Source organism: Thalia democratica, chromosome 8 (genome assembly GCF_965202585.1).
Source record: "Thalia democratica chromosome 8, ktThaDemo2.hap1.1, whole genome shotgun sequence".
NCBI lineage: Eukaryota > Metazoa > Chordata > Thaliacea > Salpida > Salpidae > Thalia > Thalia democratica.
In genome coordinates this window covers 7,030,957-7,052,822 of record NC_139172.1, presented here as the reverse complement: position 1 = coordinate 7,052,822, position 21,866 = coordinate 7,030,957, and the positions used below count along the sequence as shown (strand labels likewise).

The 21,866-nt window shown below is 25.8% G+C and overlaps 1 protein-coding gene across 1 annotated transcript; it reads left to right on the top strand.

Moving 5' to 3' along the window:
• The first annotated feature begins 13,528 nt into the window (after positions 1–13,528).
• LOC145842851 (uncharacterized) lies at positions 13,529–16,823 on the top strand. Its single transcript, XM_082950330.1, has 5 exons — positions 13,529–13,694; positions 13,791–13,836; positions 14,077–14,170; positions 14,338–14,466; positions 16,599–16,823. The coding sequence occupies exons 1-5, from the start codon at positions 13,529–13,531 to the stop codon at positions 16,821–16,823; spliced, it is 660 nt and encodes a 219-aa protein (XP_082806456.1).
• Positions 16,824–21,866: the final 5,043 nt, after the last annotated feature.

Here is a 21,866-nt window from a genome sequence, read left to right as displayed (position 1 = left end):
GTACAGATTACACTGCAATAAAACTAATTATAAACACAGTGATGCAATGTATAAAACAAACACTTAATAAAATTTGATTCTCATTTCTTCGTTTTCTCCGGTTTCTTAAAGTATTTTTTAAACATTTTATTTCGTCTTTTGTGTACAGTAGATGGCCATTTGATGCGGTCATTTGTAAACAACTCCCACTAATCAGATGTAAGCAATAATCCTAGTTATGCTGAGAACTACCTGGATAGTAGATTAGAAATTTAATCACCATGATACTCAAACAAATACAAGGCGTTTTTTAAAAGCGTATTTGATCTTATAAACATTTCTTACTACTAGTTTACTAGCTTTTATAGGTTAAAAGCTGTATACATTTGGAGTAAAAGTTTTTAACTTAAATCAATTTTTACACATTTCACTTAAAATTAGCTTAAACAAATAAAACTACTTTAAAAATAAACTTCAAAAATCAATTTATACTTTAATAAATAACAACAGTAGAAATATTATACTAAATATTTCTATAACAAAATATAAACAAGAATGGATAAAAAAGTTTTAAGCTTCTGTTTACGAGTATAAGTTAAAACATAAATTGAAAAAACGATTGAAAAGTGGGAATTAGATATTAAAGAAAGTGATAAAACATGAAGTCAAATCAATGGAAAAGCTAAAAATTAACAATTAAAAGTACACTCTGTAATTAATCTAGAATGAAACCAAAACGAAACATTGTTATTTCAAACTGAATTTAAAACTTCGTCTATAGATTACATGTGTTTAAGAAACCTTTTTAATACTAAAAATGACATTATTTATCGAGGTGTAAAGAATCCATAAGGTATCAATAATATTTTCAAATCGAAAAACATACAAGTATTGTAAAATATTTTTAACAAACCTATTTTGAAATTAATTGAAACACTAATAATACTTAGATGTAATGGTAAATTTGTTTGTTAAAGTTTTATGTTAAACATTTGAATATTCTTTATCTTTTGATAAGCGTTAATAACAAGATTACCTTTAAATTAACTTTAAAATTTTCAAACTTTTTAAACAAAATAGTAGAAATTTTGTTTATATACATATATCACTGAAAACTTTTAGATTCAGTTTTAGTTATATTTTTCATTAGTTGTGTTTCAAAATTAGTTGAGCTAAAATACTAAAAAATCGTTGTTATTTTTAAATAGTCACTTTTTACCTAAGGTTTTTCATTAGGCTAGTGTTAAATGCCATGTTTACTTTTAATTTATAGTTTACTTAAAAAATTAAACTTTTTCAAACACATCTTTTTAGAAAAAGAATATTTCCAGACAAATTACTAAAAAAAGACATGAATACTATACGTCTTTAATAAACTTGCTAAATCTTCATGTAGAAATGGATAATAAGCAGATCGGTCGTCACTGCCTTTCATAGAAGCAGACACCTTCCTCAATAGTTGACTCGTATGCGTAGTTGACAGTCTTTTCATGTAGCGCTACCACAACGTAGTTATTTATAAGTTAACTTGAGAAAATAGAATTGTAAGCTGGCAGGTCTGAAAAGATAAAAAGCAAGAACAAATTTTTTGCCGGCCGAAAGCTAACGCTTAGCTTGAGCACGAAGTTTGCCTTGTTGTAAACTAATGCGATGTAAGATCCACAAATCTCTGACCCGCGACGTTTTTTCTAGCGTAAAAGCATTTTGTAAAAATCAAACAAAGATGACGTTTTTAATAACATAGTGTTCTCTCAATGTGATTTTTATTACCCAGTAGTGGTTGCTAAATTCCTACATCATAGAAATTTTAATTTTGAAGTGTTTTTAATCTATAAAGTGTAGCTTTTCAAAATTACCTGTCCCGTTTAGACTTCTCTAACAAGTCCGACCACCTAAAAAGATTTTTAATAAATCTTCCCCTATTCTAATCATTTGTAAAAAACTCATTTACATATTTTTTTATACTAAATTACAAATTCTCTGTTCATAATTCTAATATCTACTTGAAAATGACTTATTGAAACTAGCTGTAGATTTTTAAGCAAAAGTATTGCAGATTTATTTTATAATTTTAGAAGTACAACTTCCAAAATAATTAATTACGATTAAGAAAAAGAAATCCAATAGAGAAAAATATACTGTGCTGGAAGGAAAGATTTAAGGTAATTTTAAATTAGTTTGTATTCTGTTTTTAAATAATTTGCAATAATTTATTAATTTTGATGCAAAACTTTGTTTTGAATATTTTTTCAATATTTTTATCAAAAAAAAATTAAACTTACGTACGTCATAATTAATATGTAAAAGTTTATTGGAAAGTTTCAAAAAACATTAACTTTTAATAAATCCAATCCGAATTCGTTATAGTTGAATAGAAATACTTAAACACAAGCTGTAAAAGATGAACCCTTGTTTTGCTTCAACTATGAATTTTTCCTATGGAGATCAATTTTTAGTTTATGTGAGTTTTTACTTCATTTAAGTCTTTGATAATTTAGTAAAGTATAGTTTTCAAAAAAATTTATTACCTTTAAACGCAAGATACTTCATATTTTTGACATTATTTGAATTGTGTTAATAAAATACCAAATTACAAATTAAATTTTTTATGTTTATTCTATTTATTGTAATTTTTTATTAAGTTATAAAATACACGTAGCTATTTGCATGAAAATTATTAAGAATGAAATTAACTATAGGCTAGTGAATACATGAATATGGTGAACGAGCTAGCAATGTTGAGAAGAGAGAAAGCTGCCTTGACAGACAGCAATCAAAATAAAGACGAGATAATCTTGAGTTTGAAAAATGAAAGTAGCCGTCTGTTGAAGAATCACATACGTGTCATGGTTGAGAAAAGGGAGGTGGTAAGAGAAAAGAACAAGTTGAAGGAGGAGTTGGATGAGGTAAAGTGTCAGTTGGAGGAAAAGATTTTGGAAGATGAAAAAGTTAAAGACGAGGTGGTGAGAGAAAAGAAAGTATTGGAAGAGGTCAAATGTAGTTTGGAGGAAAAGGTTGAAGAAAATAAAAGAGTAAAAAAAGAACTGCTCACTGCCAGGTTTGTTACTATTCTATATAGATAAAACAATCAATGACTTGTGTAAGCAAATTTTAAAAACCTAAAGTCGACTTAAAGTGTATGCGTTATTTATATAGCATCAAAACTGAATAACATTTTTCAATGATCAGAGCGCAATACGAAGAACAAAAAAAGAAAACAGACGAGTTGTTAACAAATGCAGAACAACATGTTAAAGAACAAGTGAAAAATGCTGAACTGATAAAAAATGCTCAAGTTGAGTTGGAAAAGAAGGAGCATCTTCTTCAGCTAAAAGAAAGTGAGATTGAAGAGTGGGTTCAATTTACAAAATTTATATTTTCTTTAAACTGAAAATAAAAAATGTAAACAGACAAGATGCGATCATTTTGTTTGCAAAAAATGAATTAAGCACTGTGATTAAATTTGTGAGTTAAACTAAACTTATAAAAATTTAGTGAGAAATTCTGGGCTGATAGGCACTCTAAAGAAAACAGAGATTTGTATCACGAACTGAGCCACGCAAAAGATGCTAATAAAAAACTTTTCGAGGAAAACATAACTTTTGGAAAGGAGCTAGTAAGTTTAAACTATTTAAGTATTCTAAAAGTTAGCTTAAACCTTAAATTGTTAAAGACTATAGTATTTATTTAAATCCAATAGACTTATACCCTTGCTTTCGCTACTTTTTTTTAAATTGTTTAAAATAAAAGGAATAGTTAATTAGTTAATGATATTTATATAGTTTAAAGAGTGTTATAGTATTGGTGCATCGGACTAAATTAAAAAACAAAACTGGAAATGTTTGCTATCAAACACAGGCTTATGAAATATTGAAAGCTTAAATTGTTTACGTTGAAATAAGAAATAAAAAAAAGAAGCAAAAAATTAAATTATTAATTAAAAAAAAAATCTATTGAAAAATAAAGACAAGTTTACTTTCTTTTAATTATGTGTTTTTATGTATTCTTATTTTTTTTAAATACACACTTTTTCTCAGGGTCGAATGAAAAAAGCAGGCTGTTGGAGTTAGTTTTTTTATTGTTTTTTCTAGTTGCTAAAATAAACAATAAAAATGTAAGTATTTGTTTATTTGAAATAAAAACGGATTTAAAATATATACAAATGCTTTTTTAATAAACTACGAGCCAGTGAAATAAAAAAACATGATAATTTTATTACAGAACGCCTGTTAAAAAGGTGGTGAAGTCCAAAGAAGCTGCATGTTTGATGTTTTATGTTGTTTTTGATGTATTTCTATCAAGGAAATATTTCATAGATGTTTTGTCAAATACTTTTTGTCTATTTTGTTAGTTTGTCACGACTACAACCTTGAAAACCATAGAACTTCCAACAAAAAAAAAAGAACCAAAGTTAGTTTATGCTTTTAAAATATAAATATATAAAGTTTGTATCATTTTTGATATTCTTTAAAACGATATATTTAACTGTGTTTAGCAAAAATTACTATGTAAGTTTGTTATTATTACTTAAATAAAGTTAATATTGTTGGATATAACCAGGGTTGCCACTCTTTGAGCCAAAAAATCTTCCCTGAGTGACCAAAAATTTCCCTGAGTAACCTTAAATTTCCCTGAGTTTCCCTGAGTATTTTTCAAATCTTAAAAAAAAAATTTCTCTTCTAACACAAATTATTAATACCTCATTCTCATTTTTCTTCTTTAATAATAAAAGGAAGGTTGTATGTGTATGCTCTGCATTAAATTTATGAAAAAAACTGTTTTCAAAAACTCAATCTTAAAAGGTTTAAACCAATTGAAAATTAAAAACTAAATTTTTGCACAACTTTGTGTAAACTTGTTAGTTAACTTTCTACATAAAAGAATAAAGTTTAATTTGTTTGACATTTAATTGACAAAATTTTATTATACTAGAATAATAATTTCACATGAAGTGCTATACCAAAGTTTGTTATATATGAATATTTGGTTCTATTCATGCAGAACTTTTTTGCAATTTCACTATCAGGAAACATGGTAGTGAATAAAGTGTTATTATTATCGCAAGAGTTTCCTGACCAGTTCTTTTGTACACTTGAGAGCCCAATAAATTTCAGCAGCTGTTGAAGAAGTTGCAGCTGATATACTAGTTGAACTATTAGCCCCACCAAAATAAGAAGTAATTGCATTATTTTTACTCTTAGAGGCTTTCAATTTAAGAGGTTTTTTCGACATACTGTGTGATTTCAATGGCCTTATACCAGGGTTCGTGCGCGAAATTTTTTTCATTTAGCCTGACTGAGACCAATTTAGCCTGACATTTTTTCAAAGTAAGGAAAATACCCTTTAGAAGTCATTGTAAGTATTGGGGGGCCTTGATTAGTACTATTGTAATATCCGACTTCAACCAGCTTTATCTCAAAAATATTTTAAGCTTTAAAAATCTGTAAAAAGCAACTCATAGCTTAGTTACAACAATAAAATAAGACTAAATTGTGAAAAAGGTGATTTTCTACCCTATGCTCTTAACATAACAAATTCAGTGATAAGTTTTAAAATAAGTGATATACCTAATTTATTACTAGTGTAAAAATTTAATATACATTACTAAACACAATTGTTTAATTTAATTAAGCACTAATTAAAAACATTATAACCAGAAGATTTATAATAAAACGACGTACATTGTCGTGCTTTATTAAAATTTAAAATGAAATGCTTAAACACGAGTATTAAAATAAGTAAAAAATATTTATTATAGTATTTTGACTAATACTTAAACTTGATACATAATTATAAATTCTAAACTCTATATAAATACAGTGATTGTTGATGTCATATCAGATTTAAAAAGCTTACACTTAAATTAAAAAAAAACCTTTAATATTTTGTTCTTGTAAAGAAAAATGAATTGTACCTAAAAATTGTACTCCCACAAAACTTAGTACTTATATCCTAAATCTAAGTTTTAGTGTTGTGATTATCTCTAATAACTTTAAACAAAGAGTAAAATATATGAATAAACTTTTAAGAGTTTTAATCTAAAAAATATTTGGTATAAAGCCTTTAAATTAGAAATTAAAACAGTTCAACCAATCAAGATCTGAAAAACATAGCTGATGTAAACAAATTTAAACAAACAGCTAAGTTGTTGAACTAAACTGTAATGTTTAAACTGTATTTCTATAATGAATTTTCATAATTATGACGTAAATAATCTACTCAAAATAAAATAATGAAGATTCTTAAAAAAAAATTAAGATTTAACAAAAGGTTTTAAACATTTATTTTTACAAACACTGAATGATTTTGTCTTTAGCAACTAAATTTTTATTTAGAAACAAATTCACATCCCAATTTGATCTTAAAAAGATTTTTCAATTTTTCTAATCAAAAATTTTCAAGCATTTGAACTGAGAAAAACTGGGATTCTCAAATTTTAAAAAAAAAAAACTGATTTAGCCTGACGTTTTTCAACTTTTTTCAAAAAAACTGATTTAGCCTGACTTAGCCTGATTTAGCCTGACGCGCACGAACCCTGTTATACCCATGTTGGATAAGGCCTTTGGTGTATCATCACCACACCACTTACATTTAAACTTCTCTTTGTCTACATCCTCAAGTAACCAATCTTTGAAGTCTTCATGGTTAAGCCAACTTTTTTTAAACAAGGTTTTAAACTGTAGTTTACTCATAATACTTAAAAAAGCTTTCAAATTAAATCTGCAAAAAAAATGTAAAGTATATTAAAACATTCACACTAAAAAATTAATTACCATTTTTGCTACTACTTTTGATATTTTATAAACAAAAATTTAACCTCTATTTTTTTAACAAAAGTAATACAACACTAATCTGTATTCATTTTAATTTTTTTTACTGAAAACAAGTAGTTGTAAACAAATAACAAATAACTTTATTATTTAAAAAATAAGAACTAATAGTACAACATAGTGTTTTTTAAACTACATAAGTAACTAAAAATAAAAAGTTTATTACAACTTTTCAATGAATAGTTAACAACAATTTTCATTTCTCTAAACTGTTTGATTTTACTTAAGTAAATATAAATTTAAAACTTAAAAAACTACAATGTTAATACTAAGAATATTGAAGAACTAGCCGCAAGGCTAAAAAAATTCTAAATAACCACTTAAATAATAAAAATTACTACTTTTGAACAAAATATTGAAACTGGATTAACTAAACCTCATTCTAGATCTAGAAAAAAATTTCCCTGAGATTTTCAAAAACTCCCCTGAAATTTAGATAAAAAATCAAAACTTCCCTGAGTTTCCCTGAGTTAAAAGAAAAATGCCAAAATTCCCTGAGTTTCCCTGAAATTCCCTGAGTTTCCCTGAGATTTTCTACAGTTTGAAAATTCCCTGAGATTCCCTGAGTTCCCTGAGTGTGTGGCAACCCTGTATAACGTTTAAAACTGAGATAAATTAATTCTGTGATACGTAAATTACTTTTTTTTTTTACTTTAGCTATCTAAGATGATTGCTTAATAAAACTAAGACTGTCAAATTAATTAATATAAAAACCAAACAAAGTCATTCACTCAACAGGTAAACAAGCCAGTGTTTAGAGGGGTGCTAAACATCGGTTTTGTTGAAAATTACTGTAAACAAAACATCGTCTTGAAATCAGACAAAACATCGTCTTGAACTAAACAACAGAACAAAACAACAAAAGACAAAACATCGTCTTAAATTAAACAGCAGAACAAAACAACAGAAGACAAAACATCGTCTTGAACTAAACAACAGAACAAAACAACAGAAGACAAAACATCGTCTAGAACAAAACAACAGAAGACAAACAATCGTCTTGAACTAAAGAACAAAACAAAACAACAGAAGACAAAACATCGTCTTGAATTAAACATCAGAACAAAACAACAGAAGACAAAACATCGTCTTGAACTAAACAGCAGAACAAAACAACAGAAGACAAAACATCGTCTTGAACTAAACATCAGAACAAAACAACAGAAGACAAAACATCGTCTTGAACTAAACATCAGAACAAAACAACAGAAGACAAAACATCGTCTTGAACTAAACATCAGAACAAAACAACAGAAGACAAAACATCGTCTTGAAGTAAACAGCAGAACAAAAGAACAGAAGACAAAACATCGTCTTGAACTAAACATCAGAACAAAACAACAGAAGACAAAAAATCGTCTTGAACTAAACATCAGAACAAAACAACAGAAGACAAAACATCGTCTTGAACTAAACATCAGAACAAAACAACAGAAGACAAACAATCGTCTTGAAGTAAACATCAGAACAAAACAACAGAAGACAAAACATCGTCTTGAACTAAACATCAGAACAAAACAACAGAAGACAAAACATCGTCTTGAACTAAACAGCAGAACAAAACAACAGAAGACAAAACATCGTCTTGAACTAAACATCAGAACAAAACAACAGAAGACAAAAAATCGTCTTGAAGTAAACATCAGAACAAAACAACAGAAGACAAAACATTGTCTTGAACTAAACATCAGAACAAAACAACAGAAGACAAAAAATCGTCTTGAAGTAAACATCAGAACAAAATAACAGAAGACAAAAAATCGTCTTGAAGTAAACATCAGAACAAAACAACAGAAGACAAAACATCGTCTTGAACTAAACATCAGAACAAAACAACAGAAGACAAAAAATCGTCTTGAAGTAAACAGCAGAACAAAACAACGGAAGACAAAACATCGTCTTGAACTAAACAACAGAACAAAACAACAACAGAAGACAAAACATATTCTTGAAACCAGATGTCGAAACTGAGTCGTGCTGCCGACAACCATTCCATCATTTTAAATCAAAGAAATAAATCAGGACAGACAAAATAACAACCTACGATTAAAAAGAAATACATTATAAAACTGATTAAATAAAATTTAAATTGCTAATTTTCTCAAAACCACTAATAAAATATTATACAAAGCAAACTTGCGTGTTTTTTGTTACTACTCTTAGTTTAAATTAATAACTAATGTAAATAAAAAAAGATTTTTGGAAATTTTTTTATAGTGTTAAACTTTTATGGTGTATTTCATAACTAATAATTTTATCAATAATGTTAATAGTTAAGCAGGTTTTACTATAGCCGAACAATAATAACATCTAAAATATGGGTCTTTGTAAATTAACGCATAATTTAATCCTTTTTACGCTTTAAGTATAAAAATTGTTATACACCTAACCAATCATAAATTCATTATTTTTCAAGTAAAATAATTACAAGCTGTGTTATGTTTATTGTCACTTCTCATTTATAGAGTCTCACTTTTTGCTGTACCAGTTAAAATAAAACTTTTTACTTGTTCAACTACTGAGCTTTAAATATTTACCTTAATGTATACATTTTTTAAACCTAATACAACAGATTCTCTTTGGGCTACTATAGTTAGTTTGGGTGTTAATTTAATTCATTTTGACGGCTGCTTTAATATTACTTTTAAGATGTACTAACTATCAATTTGTAGTTTAAAGAATTTAAAAGCAACTTACCAGGGTTGCTAAAAACACTGAATTCTTTTATAATTGACTACATCAATTTGTAACTTATAAAACCAAAACCCTTTAATTATGGTCAATAAAATGCTTCTTTTTATAACAAAGAATAAAATAAAAAATGTAGTTGAATAGATTCCTTGCAAAAAAATATTTCCTGATTTTTTTACACCCTAATACAATTCAGAAACTTAAAATTCAAGTTTTATATTACCTGAGTTTGATTGCATTTATTTTTTTTATAGTTTTTACAAGCTAGTTTAATCTAACAATGTTTTTCAAGTCAAATAACTAAATAACTTTCAGTTTTAAATTTGTAAACCAATTTGACACTATAAATGTATTACGTGTACAATAGTCTGTAAACTAATGATTAATTGTCTTACTTCATAACATTCCACTAATTGCAGTTGAATATAATTAAAATACTAAATCCCGATACTTTACGTTGAAACAAACAAAACTCTCAAATAATAAAGTTATTATCAATAATCAAAACAAAACTTAATAATTTTGCAATCATTACATTTGACAATAGATATAAATTTTTAACTTTTGTCCGAAGATGTTTTCTAATTTTTTGGTATTTGTTTTTAAAATATCACTGGCTGCAAAGATTTTTTCTGATAAACAAGAAAATTAATAGATTTTTTTACAAAACTGTCCTGTCACTTAAAAAACTACAGACCGACTCCTCTAACTTACCTCAGTTTTTACTAATATGTATATACGTACTTAAGTCTATTTAAGTATAAAAATTATAATCTGTGTCAACTTATTAGATTTTACAAAAGTTTAATAATACTAAAAAAAAAATAGAGTTTACACGGAATTAAAAGTAAGCCTTATTAAAAAAAATAAAATTTTAGAGCTTTCACAGAATGATTATTTACACTAAACACTTTTAGATTCAAAAAAACATTAATCTTATTTATTTAATTAGAAATAAAGACAAATAGCTATTTGGCTTCAATAAGTTTCTTAACTACATAAATGTTGTGAATATAATACAATAATGATTAAACTTTTACAGGTAAAAACCAACATTTTTTCATCTTAAAGTTTGATTAATAAATAAAAATAAATTTATTTTTACGTTACGTTTATTTTCTTGAGTGGCCTATACATAAGTATGGGGAAATTATTAACATAACTATAAAAAACAATAATCATATTATTTTTTTTTAAGCAAAAGCTTGTTTTAAATCAATTTAAAATGGGTAGGTGTCAAAAATGCACTGCGCCACTTTTGCACGAGAGATCATTTTGCACGAGTTAAAATTTTATTTATTCTTTTTATTTTTCTCTTTTTTTACTATCACTCTTACCCCTAACCCATGATCGGTAATTAATTTTATTAATATTTTTTACTCTCGTTCAAAATTGACCCTTTGTGCAAAAGTGTTTTCGAGCAGATTTGGACCGTCCACATTTAAAATACATATTACTTATGTATACGTTAAGTAGTTTAGACTTTTTTTTTAATCGACTCCAATAAGAATTACATATTTATCATGTAAAGTTGTTTGTGTTAAAATAAAATAAAAAAAATTCAAAACATATTTGAAGTTTATTAAATGCTATCACCAAGACAAAAATATGTTTTTTTCTTTTTTTTTGGTCATATAATTTTTATTTTACTTAAGTATTCCCAAAAACTTTCAATTGTTGGAGTTTTTCAAACACCAAATAATTTTTCAAAACACTCTTTTTAATACAAGATATTGTTTAGGAGTTCTGTTACACTATTCTTATGAAGTGAAAGTTTCTATCTAAGTAATTAATCACAGGTTTTGAATTTTTTCTGTGTTTTTGAAAGTACGAGTTCTTTTGTCCATTTATACTTTATAGTATAAAATAAAATTTTAGGTAAAAAACTGTCTTAAATAGTGTAAAATATTTAAAAAGTTACTGTAAAGCTACTTTAAATGTTTTGTATAAGCAAAGTTCTAAATGATACAAAAAAAAAAATTGTGTATGATATACTTTTAGTTTTAATCTAAGTTTCATTATTTTAATAAAAAATTGTTTAAAATTCCAGTTTTTCAATTATTATTTGTTAAAACTTATTTTTTCTTTTTTAGCAAGCCTTTAGTCAATACTATTTTCATTTTTGTTAGAATTGAAAATATACAATATTGAGTCTTGAATAATTTTTTATAACTCTAAAAATATTACTTTACAAAATTAGTTTTAAATAAAAAACTTAACCTGATTTTATAGTCTTTTAAGCCTGTATTTTACATAATAGTTTGAAATAAAAAATGATTGATAGTAAGTCGTAACTTAAGACCGTATAACGTGAAAATGTGCTTTATATAAAAAAAAACCAAAATTAAAAAGTTAAAAAACAAAAATTGTAAAAAAACTAAAATATAACATAAAATAAAAAGTTTTTGTAAATCAGTTTAGATGACTATATTTGTTGAATTTTTTTTTATTAATCTCAACACTTTTTTAAAATTATTGAGTTAACAAAACTAAAACTATGATTTGATGCATTTATAAAACATATACTAATTAAAAATAAACGTAAAGTTAATCAAACTTGTTTTAAATTATAACCAATTAGTAATGATATTTGTCTATTAAGAAAGAATATATTGTCTTTTTTACAAACCATTTTTTTTAAACTGTACAAAAATACAATAAAAATATAATGAATGGCAGAAAATACACAAAACTGTTTTTCACAAAATAAAGCTACACATGTTTAACAGTTTCACAGTTTAAGTTTTTTACATTAAGCACTTGAAAATTGAAAACTTAAAATAAATAACTCATTATTTAAAACAAGTTTATAAAATGAAAAAAATAAACATTCGCAAAAAAAAGTACAACTAGTTATATTATTAATGTAAATAAACTGTAAACTATGATTGAAACATTACTGAAAAAATTTAAAGAAAATAAAATAACAAATACTCCGTTAATCAATGACATACTAGTTGACCATAAAAAATGAACATACAAATATTACTTTTACAATATATATATTTTCTTAAATGGTAGACACAATATTTTGGTAAGTATTTACTTATTATAAAAGTAAATCAAAAATTCTTTTTTAATAATTTTTTAATTATAAATCAATTGAACCTTGCATTATATATAAATAAACGATATCACTATTTAGTAGAATAACTTTAGAAGAATAACTTAAAATATTTTATTAATTGGCTAATCAAACAGACTTTTAATTAAAAGCACCGTTTAAAGCAATTTTTAAAGACAGGTTTTTAAAACTAAATAAATTATGCTACAGCAGTTATTATCTACAAAATACTAAGTTTAAAACTAAAAACTACTCATAATTATTACTAGTAAAACAAATGTAAGTATTACAACATTATATTTCAAATAAAAAAGTTTTATGTCAACAGATATTTTGACACTGTCAGGTGATTCTGACAAAAGTCAGCGAAAAAGTTTAATGAAAAACAAAGTGTTTTGAATCTAACTTTTCAAATTAACACAAAAATCAACTTGAAATGTAACTTACAACCTGTCAAAAGTTAACATTATATTACAAGTAAAGTATTTCTAAATAAAACACAACAAAGCACATTGAGTTTGAAGTTTAACAACCTTGACCACCGTATCCCTCAAAACTTCTGACTTTTCCAAACTGCCTTTGAGCATTTGGTAGCTGTTGTCATATATTTTACTTTTACACTCCTCATATTTGCTTTCTTCCAACGCTTCGTTTTTCAAAGCCTTCTCCACTTCTGCAGTCAACAAATCCTCCAATTTTTCTTTTTTCTCTTCTTTTTCAAGCAATCCTTTAGCCTGTTTTTTCACTTCCTCTTGCATAATTTGCACTAGACCCCTGGAACTTCTCAAAGTCTTTAACTTTTCCAGGCTTTTATTGAAAATTAACTCGTTATGCTCATGATACTTCTCATCAGTTTTCTTAACACCATAACTTTTCAAATTCCAAAAAGCAATCTTCTACAAGTAATTAAAACTGATTTTTTTTTAAATTACCAGGCAGCAGCCAGAGTGACGTGCAAATATCAATGGGTCTCGTCAGTGACGACATGATGACCCCTCCCAAACACGTCACTCCGCAGAAAGCTCCCCAAAAACAAATAAGAACCCCCAAGAAAGCCGAAGCAACCGAGCATGGAAAAAATTTGATCAAAAATGATTTTTGTAAAAATAAATGGTTTTTGTACTACCCACGTGTTTTATAAGCGCTTGTTGTTTATTTTGAAAGTTTTTTCTACTAATGTTTTTTACACTAAAAATTAAAATGGTTGTCAATTTTTTTATTTTCAGAGAATGTCGTTGTAACTGCAAGCTATGTGGCTGGCCTATCAGTTAAGTTAGTGTTTTTTAATTATATTTTTATAGTCTTTTTATTTCTAAAATAACTCAAACTTAAACCTTTTTTGTTTTCAGTTGTTACAGCATTCTTGTTAAAAGTAAAAATATTTTTTATTTTGTAGAGTTATATTTTACATGTGAATACTTAATATTTTAAAAGTTGTTGATGATCCGTAAATTATGCCTTTTCAACATTATGATAATGATATATTTTACTATATTATGTTTGCATTAACAGAGATTTTAGTGAAATAAAAGATGCGAAGACGTACAAACATTACAATGATGTTGGTGCCATGCTTGAGATACGATACAGAGAATTAGAATCAGAGGTATTTGGAAAAACGTTTTTCAGCTGTTTTTAAGTTTTATTCAATTAAAAAAGTGTTTGTTTCAGTTATTTAATTTTTTTTTTTGATAAACAAAATTAAAAAAATTATTTTATATAGTTGAATTGTTTCACTTCTTGTGCAAATAAAATCTATCAGGAAAATTTCAGATAGCAGAAATTCAGGAGATCATGTGGGCGATGACGAACAAGTACAGAAACACAAAAATTTCTCTTCCGACGTCAACCGGGCTTCGTACAAGGCCAGAATTGAAAAAAACGTTAATGAAAAAAAAAGAGGTTACAATTAATTGTATTTGATATTTTATAACTTGTTTTGTTTTTTGATTTACTTTTGGTTTGGGTTAATATAAATGATTTTTAAACCGAATTTTAGAATAGTTGATCAATAATATTTTACAAACCAAGTTTTATCATCGAACTGAATATTGTATAAGTTTTTATTAACAAGTCTTTACGTTTAAATTGTAAAGAAATGGTTTATGGACTAATGTTATGTGTACTTACAGGATTGCCACTTTACTTGGAAACCGGAAAAAAACATGGAATTTGACAATTTAGACAAAAAAAAAACTTGAAAACCTGGAATTTTGAACAAAAATCACTAAAAAAACCTGGAATTTTAACATGTACAGTAGTAAAATTTCGATTTAACTCTAAAGATATATCATAAAAAAAAATCATCATCAAAAAGTTTTTTATAAAAAAACATGTTTAAAGTAGCTTTACAGTATCTTTTCAATGTTTTTATACAGTTTAACACAGTTTCTTACCTTAAACTTAACTTTAAACTAAAAATAGACCCAAAAATGTGTACTTTTAAAAACCTGGAAGAAAAATAGAAAAAAAGAGTGGCAAACCTGTACTTATTTCAATTTTTTTTTCGTACAAAGTTTATCTATCTATCTATTAATTTTTAATTTTGTTTGTATATAAAAATTGAAACTAAACATTTAAATAAAATAAAAAAGATACAAAAAACAGAATTTATTGGACAACCTTTCGACGCTTAATTGTCGGTATTTCAAATATTTGAAAGAACTATAATAGAATAGATAAATGTGCATTAGTAAATCAAAGCATATAGTATTGTTGTTTATAAAATTCAAAATTTAGTCTGATATAAACTGTAAATAAAAATAGTCGAACTAAAATATATAAACACTGTTTAACCAAATAAGTTAATACTTTTTCAAAAAACATTCATTAAAATAAACAAGAAAAGTTTATTGAAATTTCTTAAAGTATAAGGGTAATTTCTTGTTTTAAAAGTTGTTTGTTCAAACTCTGATAATGTCGTTTTATCAAGATGTTTATGTTTACAGTTTTGTTCGATACTCTTTAAAAAAAATTAAAGTGAAAACCAGTTATCTTTAGATTTTTACAAACACTACAATTACCTATTAAACTACAATCCCAGAGACAGCAGCACAGTCGTTTTTAATCTTTAAAGCTTTATAATAAGTGAATGCAATGCGTATATAATGATAACATATTTGGAATTTTTTTTCAAAAATCATTAATATTTAGACTACATTAGAGTTGAGTTCATGTGATATTTTACCTTTTTTTTTTAAAGTATTTGCTTGTTATATATGTGACCTTAATGTCTTTAGAATACTCTGAGAGTAATTTTTACAATTTCCATTACTACACTTTACTTGATTTACCAATACTTTTAATATTTTGTGATCCTTATTGCTCATTTTAACTTTATTTATACTTTACGTCATTAATGATTCTGACTGATTAATTTTTTCTTTAAAACAGTTCTTTTGATTTCTTTAATTCCTGATTATAAACAAAACTATTTGACAACACAATCATTTTGTGACTACTTAAGAGAATTGTTTTGTTTGTTTTTAGCAGTTTTGTTGCAATAAGTTTATTTCTAGCAACCTTAAAGGTCTCAACTAAGTAGAAGGGTAATACACAACATTTGTTTAAACAGTTACTATAAACTCTTACTCAAATAGAATAAGTTCTATAGAACAAGAGTTATAGCTTTAAAATTCCTGTAATTAGATATATTATCGCTTAACATGCTCTTTGAATAATTGTTATTTACTTAGTTGATACATTTTAAGTTACATTTTAAAATAGACTAACTTTTGTATGTTATAAATTAAAACATATATACATTTATTTACTTACTAAACACATCTATTTAATGCAGTTTATTTAATCTTAAAAATAACCATTGAAGTGTGGAAACCTCGTTTAGTAATCAATATTTTTTTATTGAACAATTTAAAAACCAAAGTATCTTATTCTTATAATAAAGCAAATGCTAAATTAAGTAATATTTTTATGTTAAATGAATTAAATTTTTTTAAAGTCTGTAGCTAAATTTTGAACAAATATTTATTTTGTGTGAAGAAATTTGTAGTAAATTTCAATTTTTTCAAAAGAACTTCACGAAGCTTGTGAACGAGCACCGGAAGATTCACGCCAAAATAACCGCGCTGCTCGCGCTCATACGCCGCTATGACGTCACAAGGGGCTTGGAGTGCGAGGAGGAGGGGGTGGAGTGGCTGGTGCGGAGGAAGGTGAAGAGCGCGGAGAGGTGCGCCTACATCAACCAGATTTGCAGCAAGGAGCAGATGGTGAAGATGCAGGAGAAGTACGCGGCGTAGAAGAAAGTTGAAAAATCTGCAACTAGTTTGCATGTTTGCTCAGCTTGCATGAGTTATATTTTAATTTTTAATGTTTTTTTTTATTGCAAGTATATTGTCCATAGGCATCAAAACCATAGGCAACTTAAACAAAAAGACACGTAACGAAATAATTCAAAAATAAAAATAAATTTAATTTGGTGATTTGATTTTTTTTAATAATACGTCATATGTTTGGTTTAGGCGGGTTAGTACCAGATTAAAAAATTATAAAATAATAAAAAATTAAATAATGCAAGCTCAGCAAATGTGCAAGTTAGTTGCAGGTTTTTGAAACAAGTGTTTGAAATGAACTTGAATTATAAAATGCCCGGGAACCTTTTTTGTTTGAAAAATACGTTGTTTTCCATTATTGGTTTGTTGTATTTTACTCGGTAACTTGTTGGTGACAAAATTTGTTTTCTTACCCCTTCCTCAATTCTTCCGTGAAAAATAAGTTTAGTTTGTAAAACTGCCTTTATAGCTCATTAACTTTTTTTTTCTAAGTTATTCTTTTGCAATTTCTTGCTTTAGCTTGTTTAAACGTAGCGTAATTAATATTGAATAATGTAGTTTTTAAAATGCTAGATTTTGAAAAAATTACCTTGGAAATTATTAATTTTTTTTATTACCGTCCAAAATATTTTCTTGAATACCATTGATAAAATAGTTTGTTAATTTTAAGAATAAAGTATGTACTATTGTTTTGAATATTTTTGTGAATATTTTAATTTTTATGTTGGTTAAGTTAGAAAGTTTTATTTGAGGGTAATCAAAAATAGCTAATGAACTAAATTTTGTCACTAAATACTTTTTAGATTTTGATATTAAGTTGGCTTTATGATTAACTTAATAAGACTAAACTAGAAATGGTGTAATAAATACTTTTCCATTTAATTAAATGCCATTATTCTTATACTTTTGTGAGACAAAAACTATAAAATTTTAGTTATTTTTGTTCATTTTTATACTAAAAGTTGAATAGGTTTTTATAATTTCCAAATTGAATTATTAGTGTTTTTAGTGTCTTTAAATTTAATCGGTGTATTAGTATTAATATTTGTACTTTTTTGGTGTTTTATTTACAAATAAATAGAACCATGCAATATTGTTTTTCATTTAATTTACATACTATTTTTTTAATGGTTATTAATAGAAAATGTTTAAGAATAATGAACAGCTTTTGATGGTTAAAGTTTGTTTTTTTATATACATGTATATATGATATTGTTTAGTTTAGAGTATATGTAAATATCATATTTAAGCGAATGTACAACAATATAATGATTTTTTGATATTTTCTAATAATTGATTATTTAGTTTATTCATAAAAAAAAGACGCTCAAAATATTTGGTCCAAGACCTTGTGCAGTCCTTTCGGCTATCGAGTTGAACACCCCTTGGATACAGTTTAAGATCATGTTAAGGACAACATGTTTTTTTTGTGTGCAATCAATTACTTTTTTTGTTGTTGAATTGAACATATGTAGTTAATACTATTCTTAAAATAGTTGACAGTAATAATTTATTGAACAAGTTGCAATTAAACAGTACTTTAAAATAAAAATATTATTAATCAGCTTTTTAATGGTAATTTATTAATACAAGTATCACTTATGTACGTAAACCTTGTAGCAATAACTAACTGTAGAAAACAGAAACTTATAAAATAATGTTAAGTTCTTAATAACTCCTCGTTAAAATTGTTTAAACGATACTGTTGAAAGTTAAATCAAACGAGGAGTTTTCTACTCTAAAAAGAGTATTGTACCAAAACTATAAATTAATACAAAAGTTGGACAATAAATAGTATAAAGACCATAATCTGCCAAAAAATAAATTTATCCGGTCAGCTATATTGTTTAGTAATGTAAACTGGTGCAACCAAAAAATTAAAAAAATATCTTTAAAAACTTTTAATTTGTTAAAAAAATTAAATTTAGTTGTGAGATATTTATATTTTTAAAAGTTTTTGATAAAAAAAGTCAGGTTGCAAAAATAATACGGCACTAAAAGCTTACTAATGTGTACCAGAATAAAAATAATATAAAATACTTTTTGTTTTAAAAATTAATTTACATATCAATTTTGTTTAACTGTTTTACTAATATTAATAATAGGCCCGCTATCAGCCAAAAATGGCTATGCGTATTGTTCATAGAAAATTTTATGTACAGATTACACTGCCATAAATCTAATTATAAACACAGTGATGCAATGTATAAAACAAACACTTAATAAAATTTGATTCTCATTTCTTCGTCTTCTCCGGTTTCTTAAAGTATTTTTTAAACATTTTATTTCGTCTTTTGTGTACAGTAGATGGCTATTTGATGCGGTCATTTGTAAGCAACTCCCACTAATCAGTTGTAAGCAATAATCCTAGTTATGCTGAGAACTACCTGGATAGTAGATTAGAAATTTAATCACCATGATACTCAAACAAATACAAGGCGTTTTTTAAAAGCGTATTTGATCTTATAAACATTTCTTACTATTAGTTTACTAGCTTTTATAGGTTAAAAGCTGTATACATTTGGAGTAAAAGTTTTTAACTTGAATCAATTTTTACACATTTCACTTCAAATTAGCTTAAACAAATAAAACTACTTTAAAAATAAACTTCAAAAATCAATTTATACTTTAATAAATAACAACAGTAGAAATATTATACTAAATATTTCTATAACAAAATATAAACAAGAATGGATAAAAAAGTTTTAAGCTTCTGTTTACGAGTATAAGTTAAAACATAAATTAAAAAAACGAATGAAAAGTGGGAATTAGATATTAAAGAAAGTGATAAAACATGAAGTCAAATCAATGGAAAAGCTAAAAATTAACAATTTAAAGTACACTCTGTAATTAATCTAGAATGAAACCAAAACGAAACATTGTTACTTCAAACTGAATTTAAAACTTCGTATATAGATTACATGTGTTTAAGAAACCTTTTTAATACTAAAAATGACATTATTTATCGAGGTGTAAAGAATCCATAAGGTATCAATAATATTTTCAAATCGAAATACATACAAGTATTGTAAAATATTTTTAACAAACCTATTTTGAAATTAATTGAAACACTAATAATACTTAGATGTAATGGTAAATTTGTTTGTTAAAGTTTTATGTTAAACATTTGAATATTCTTTATCTTTTGATAAGCGTTAATAACAAGATTACCTTTAAATTAATTTTAAAATTTTCAATTTTTTTAAACAAAATAGTTGAAATTTTGTTTATATACATATATCATTGAAAACTTTTAGATTCAGTTTTAGTTATATTTTTCATTAGTTGTGTTTTAAAATTAGTTGAGCTAAAATACTAAAAAATCGTTGTTATTTTTAGAAATTGTCACTTTTTACTTAAGGTTTTTCATTAGGCTAATCTTAAATGCCATATTTACTTTTAATTTAGAGTTTACTTAAAAAAATAAACTTTTTCAAACACATCTTTTTAGAAAAAGAATATTTCCAGACAAATTACTAAAAAGAGACATGAATACTATACGTCTTTAATAAACTTGCTAAATCTTCATGTAGAAATGGATAATAAGCAGGTCGGTCGTCACTGCCTTTCATAGAAGCAGGCACCTTCCTCAATAGTTGACTCGTATACGTAGTTGACAGTCTTTTCATGTAGCGCTACCACAACGTAGTTATTTATAAGTTAACTTGAGAAAATAAAATTGTAAGCTGGCAGGTCTGAAAAGATAAAAAGCAAGAACAAATTTTTTGCCGGCCGAAAGCTAACGCTTAGCTTGAGCACGAAGTTTGCCTTGTTGTAAACTAATGCGATGTAAGATCCACAAATCTCTGACCCGCGACGTTTTTTCTAGCGTAAAAGCATTTTGTAAAAATCAAACAAAGATGACGTTTTTAATAACATAGTGTTCTCTCAATGTGATTTTTATTACACAGTAGTGGTTGCTAAATTCCTACATCATAGAAATTTTAATTTTGAAGTGTTTTTAATCTATAAAGTGTAGCTTTTCAAAATTACCTGTCCCGTTTAGACTTCTCTAACAAGTCCGACCACCTAAAAAGATTTTTTAATAAATCTTCCCCTATTCTAATTATTTGTAAAAAACTCATTTAAATATTTTTCTATACTAAATTACAAATTCTCTGTTCATAATTCTAATATCTACTTGAAAATGACTTATTGAAACTAGCTGTAGATTTTTATGCAAAATTATTGCAGATTTATTTTATAATTTTAGAAGTACAACTTCCAAAATAATTAATTACGATTAAGAAAAAGAAATCCAATAGAGCAAAATATACTGTGCTGGAAGGAAAGATTTAAGGTAATTTTAAATTAGTTTGTATTCTGTTTTTAAATAATTTGCAATAATTTATTAATTTTGATGCAAAACTTTGTTTTGAATATTTTTTCAATATTTTTATCAAAAAAAAATTAAACTTACGTACGTCATAATTAATATGTAAAAGTTTATTGGAAAGTTTCAAAAAACATTAATTTTTAATAAATCCAATCCGAATTCGTTATAGTTGAATAGGAATACTTAAACACAAACTATAAAAGATGAACCCTTGTTTTGCTTCAACTATGAATTTTTCTTATGGAGATCAATTTTTAGTTTATGTGAGTTTTTACTTCATTTAAGTCTTTGATAATTTAGTAAAGTATAGTTTTCAAAAAAATTTATTACCTTTAAACGCAAGATACTTCATATTTTTGACATTATTTGAATTGTGTTAATAAAATACCAAATTACAAATTAAATATTTTATGTTTTTTCTATTTATTGTAATTTTTTATTAAGTTATAAAATACACGTAGCTATTTGCATGAAAATTATTAAGAATAAAATTAACTATAGGCTAGTGAATACATGAATATGGTGAACGAGCTAGCAATGTTGAGAAGAGAGAAAGCTGCCTTGACAGACAGCAATCAAAATAAAGACGAGATAATCTTGAGTTTGAAAAATGAAAGTAGCCGTCTGTTGAAGAATCACATACGTGTCATGGTTGAGAAAAGGGAGGTGGTAAG

Excerpts from the sequence above, each read along its gene's own strand:
- LOC145842851 (XM_082950330.1), top strand. The coding sequence starts at position 13,529 with ATGGGTCTCGTCAGTGACGACATGATGACCCCTCCCAAACACGTCACT. Across the intron at positions 13,695-13,790 it reads ATGGTTTTTGTACTACCCAC|AGAATGTCGTTGTAACTGCA; the intron begins GTGTTTTATAAG and ends TTTTATTTTCAG. Across the intron at positions 13,837-14,076 it reads GTGGCTGGCCTATCAGTTAA|AGATTTTAGTGAAATAAAAG; the intron begins GTTAGTGTTTTT and ends TTGCATTAACAG.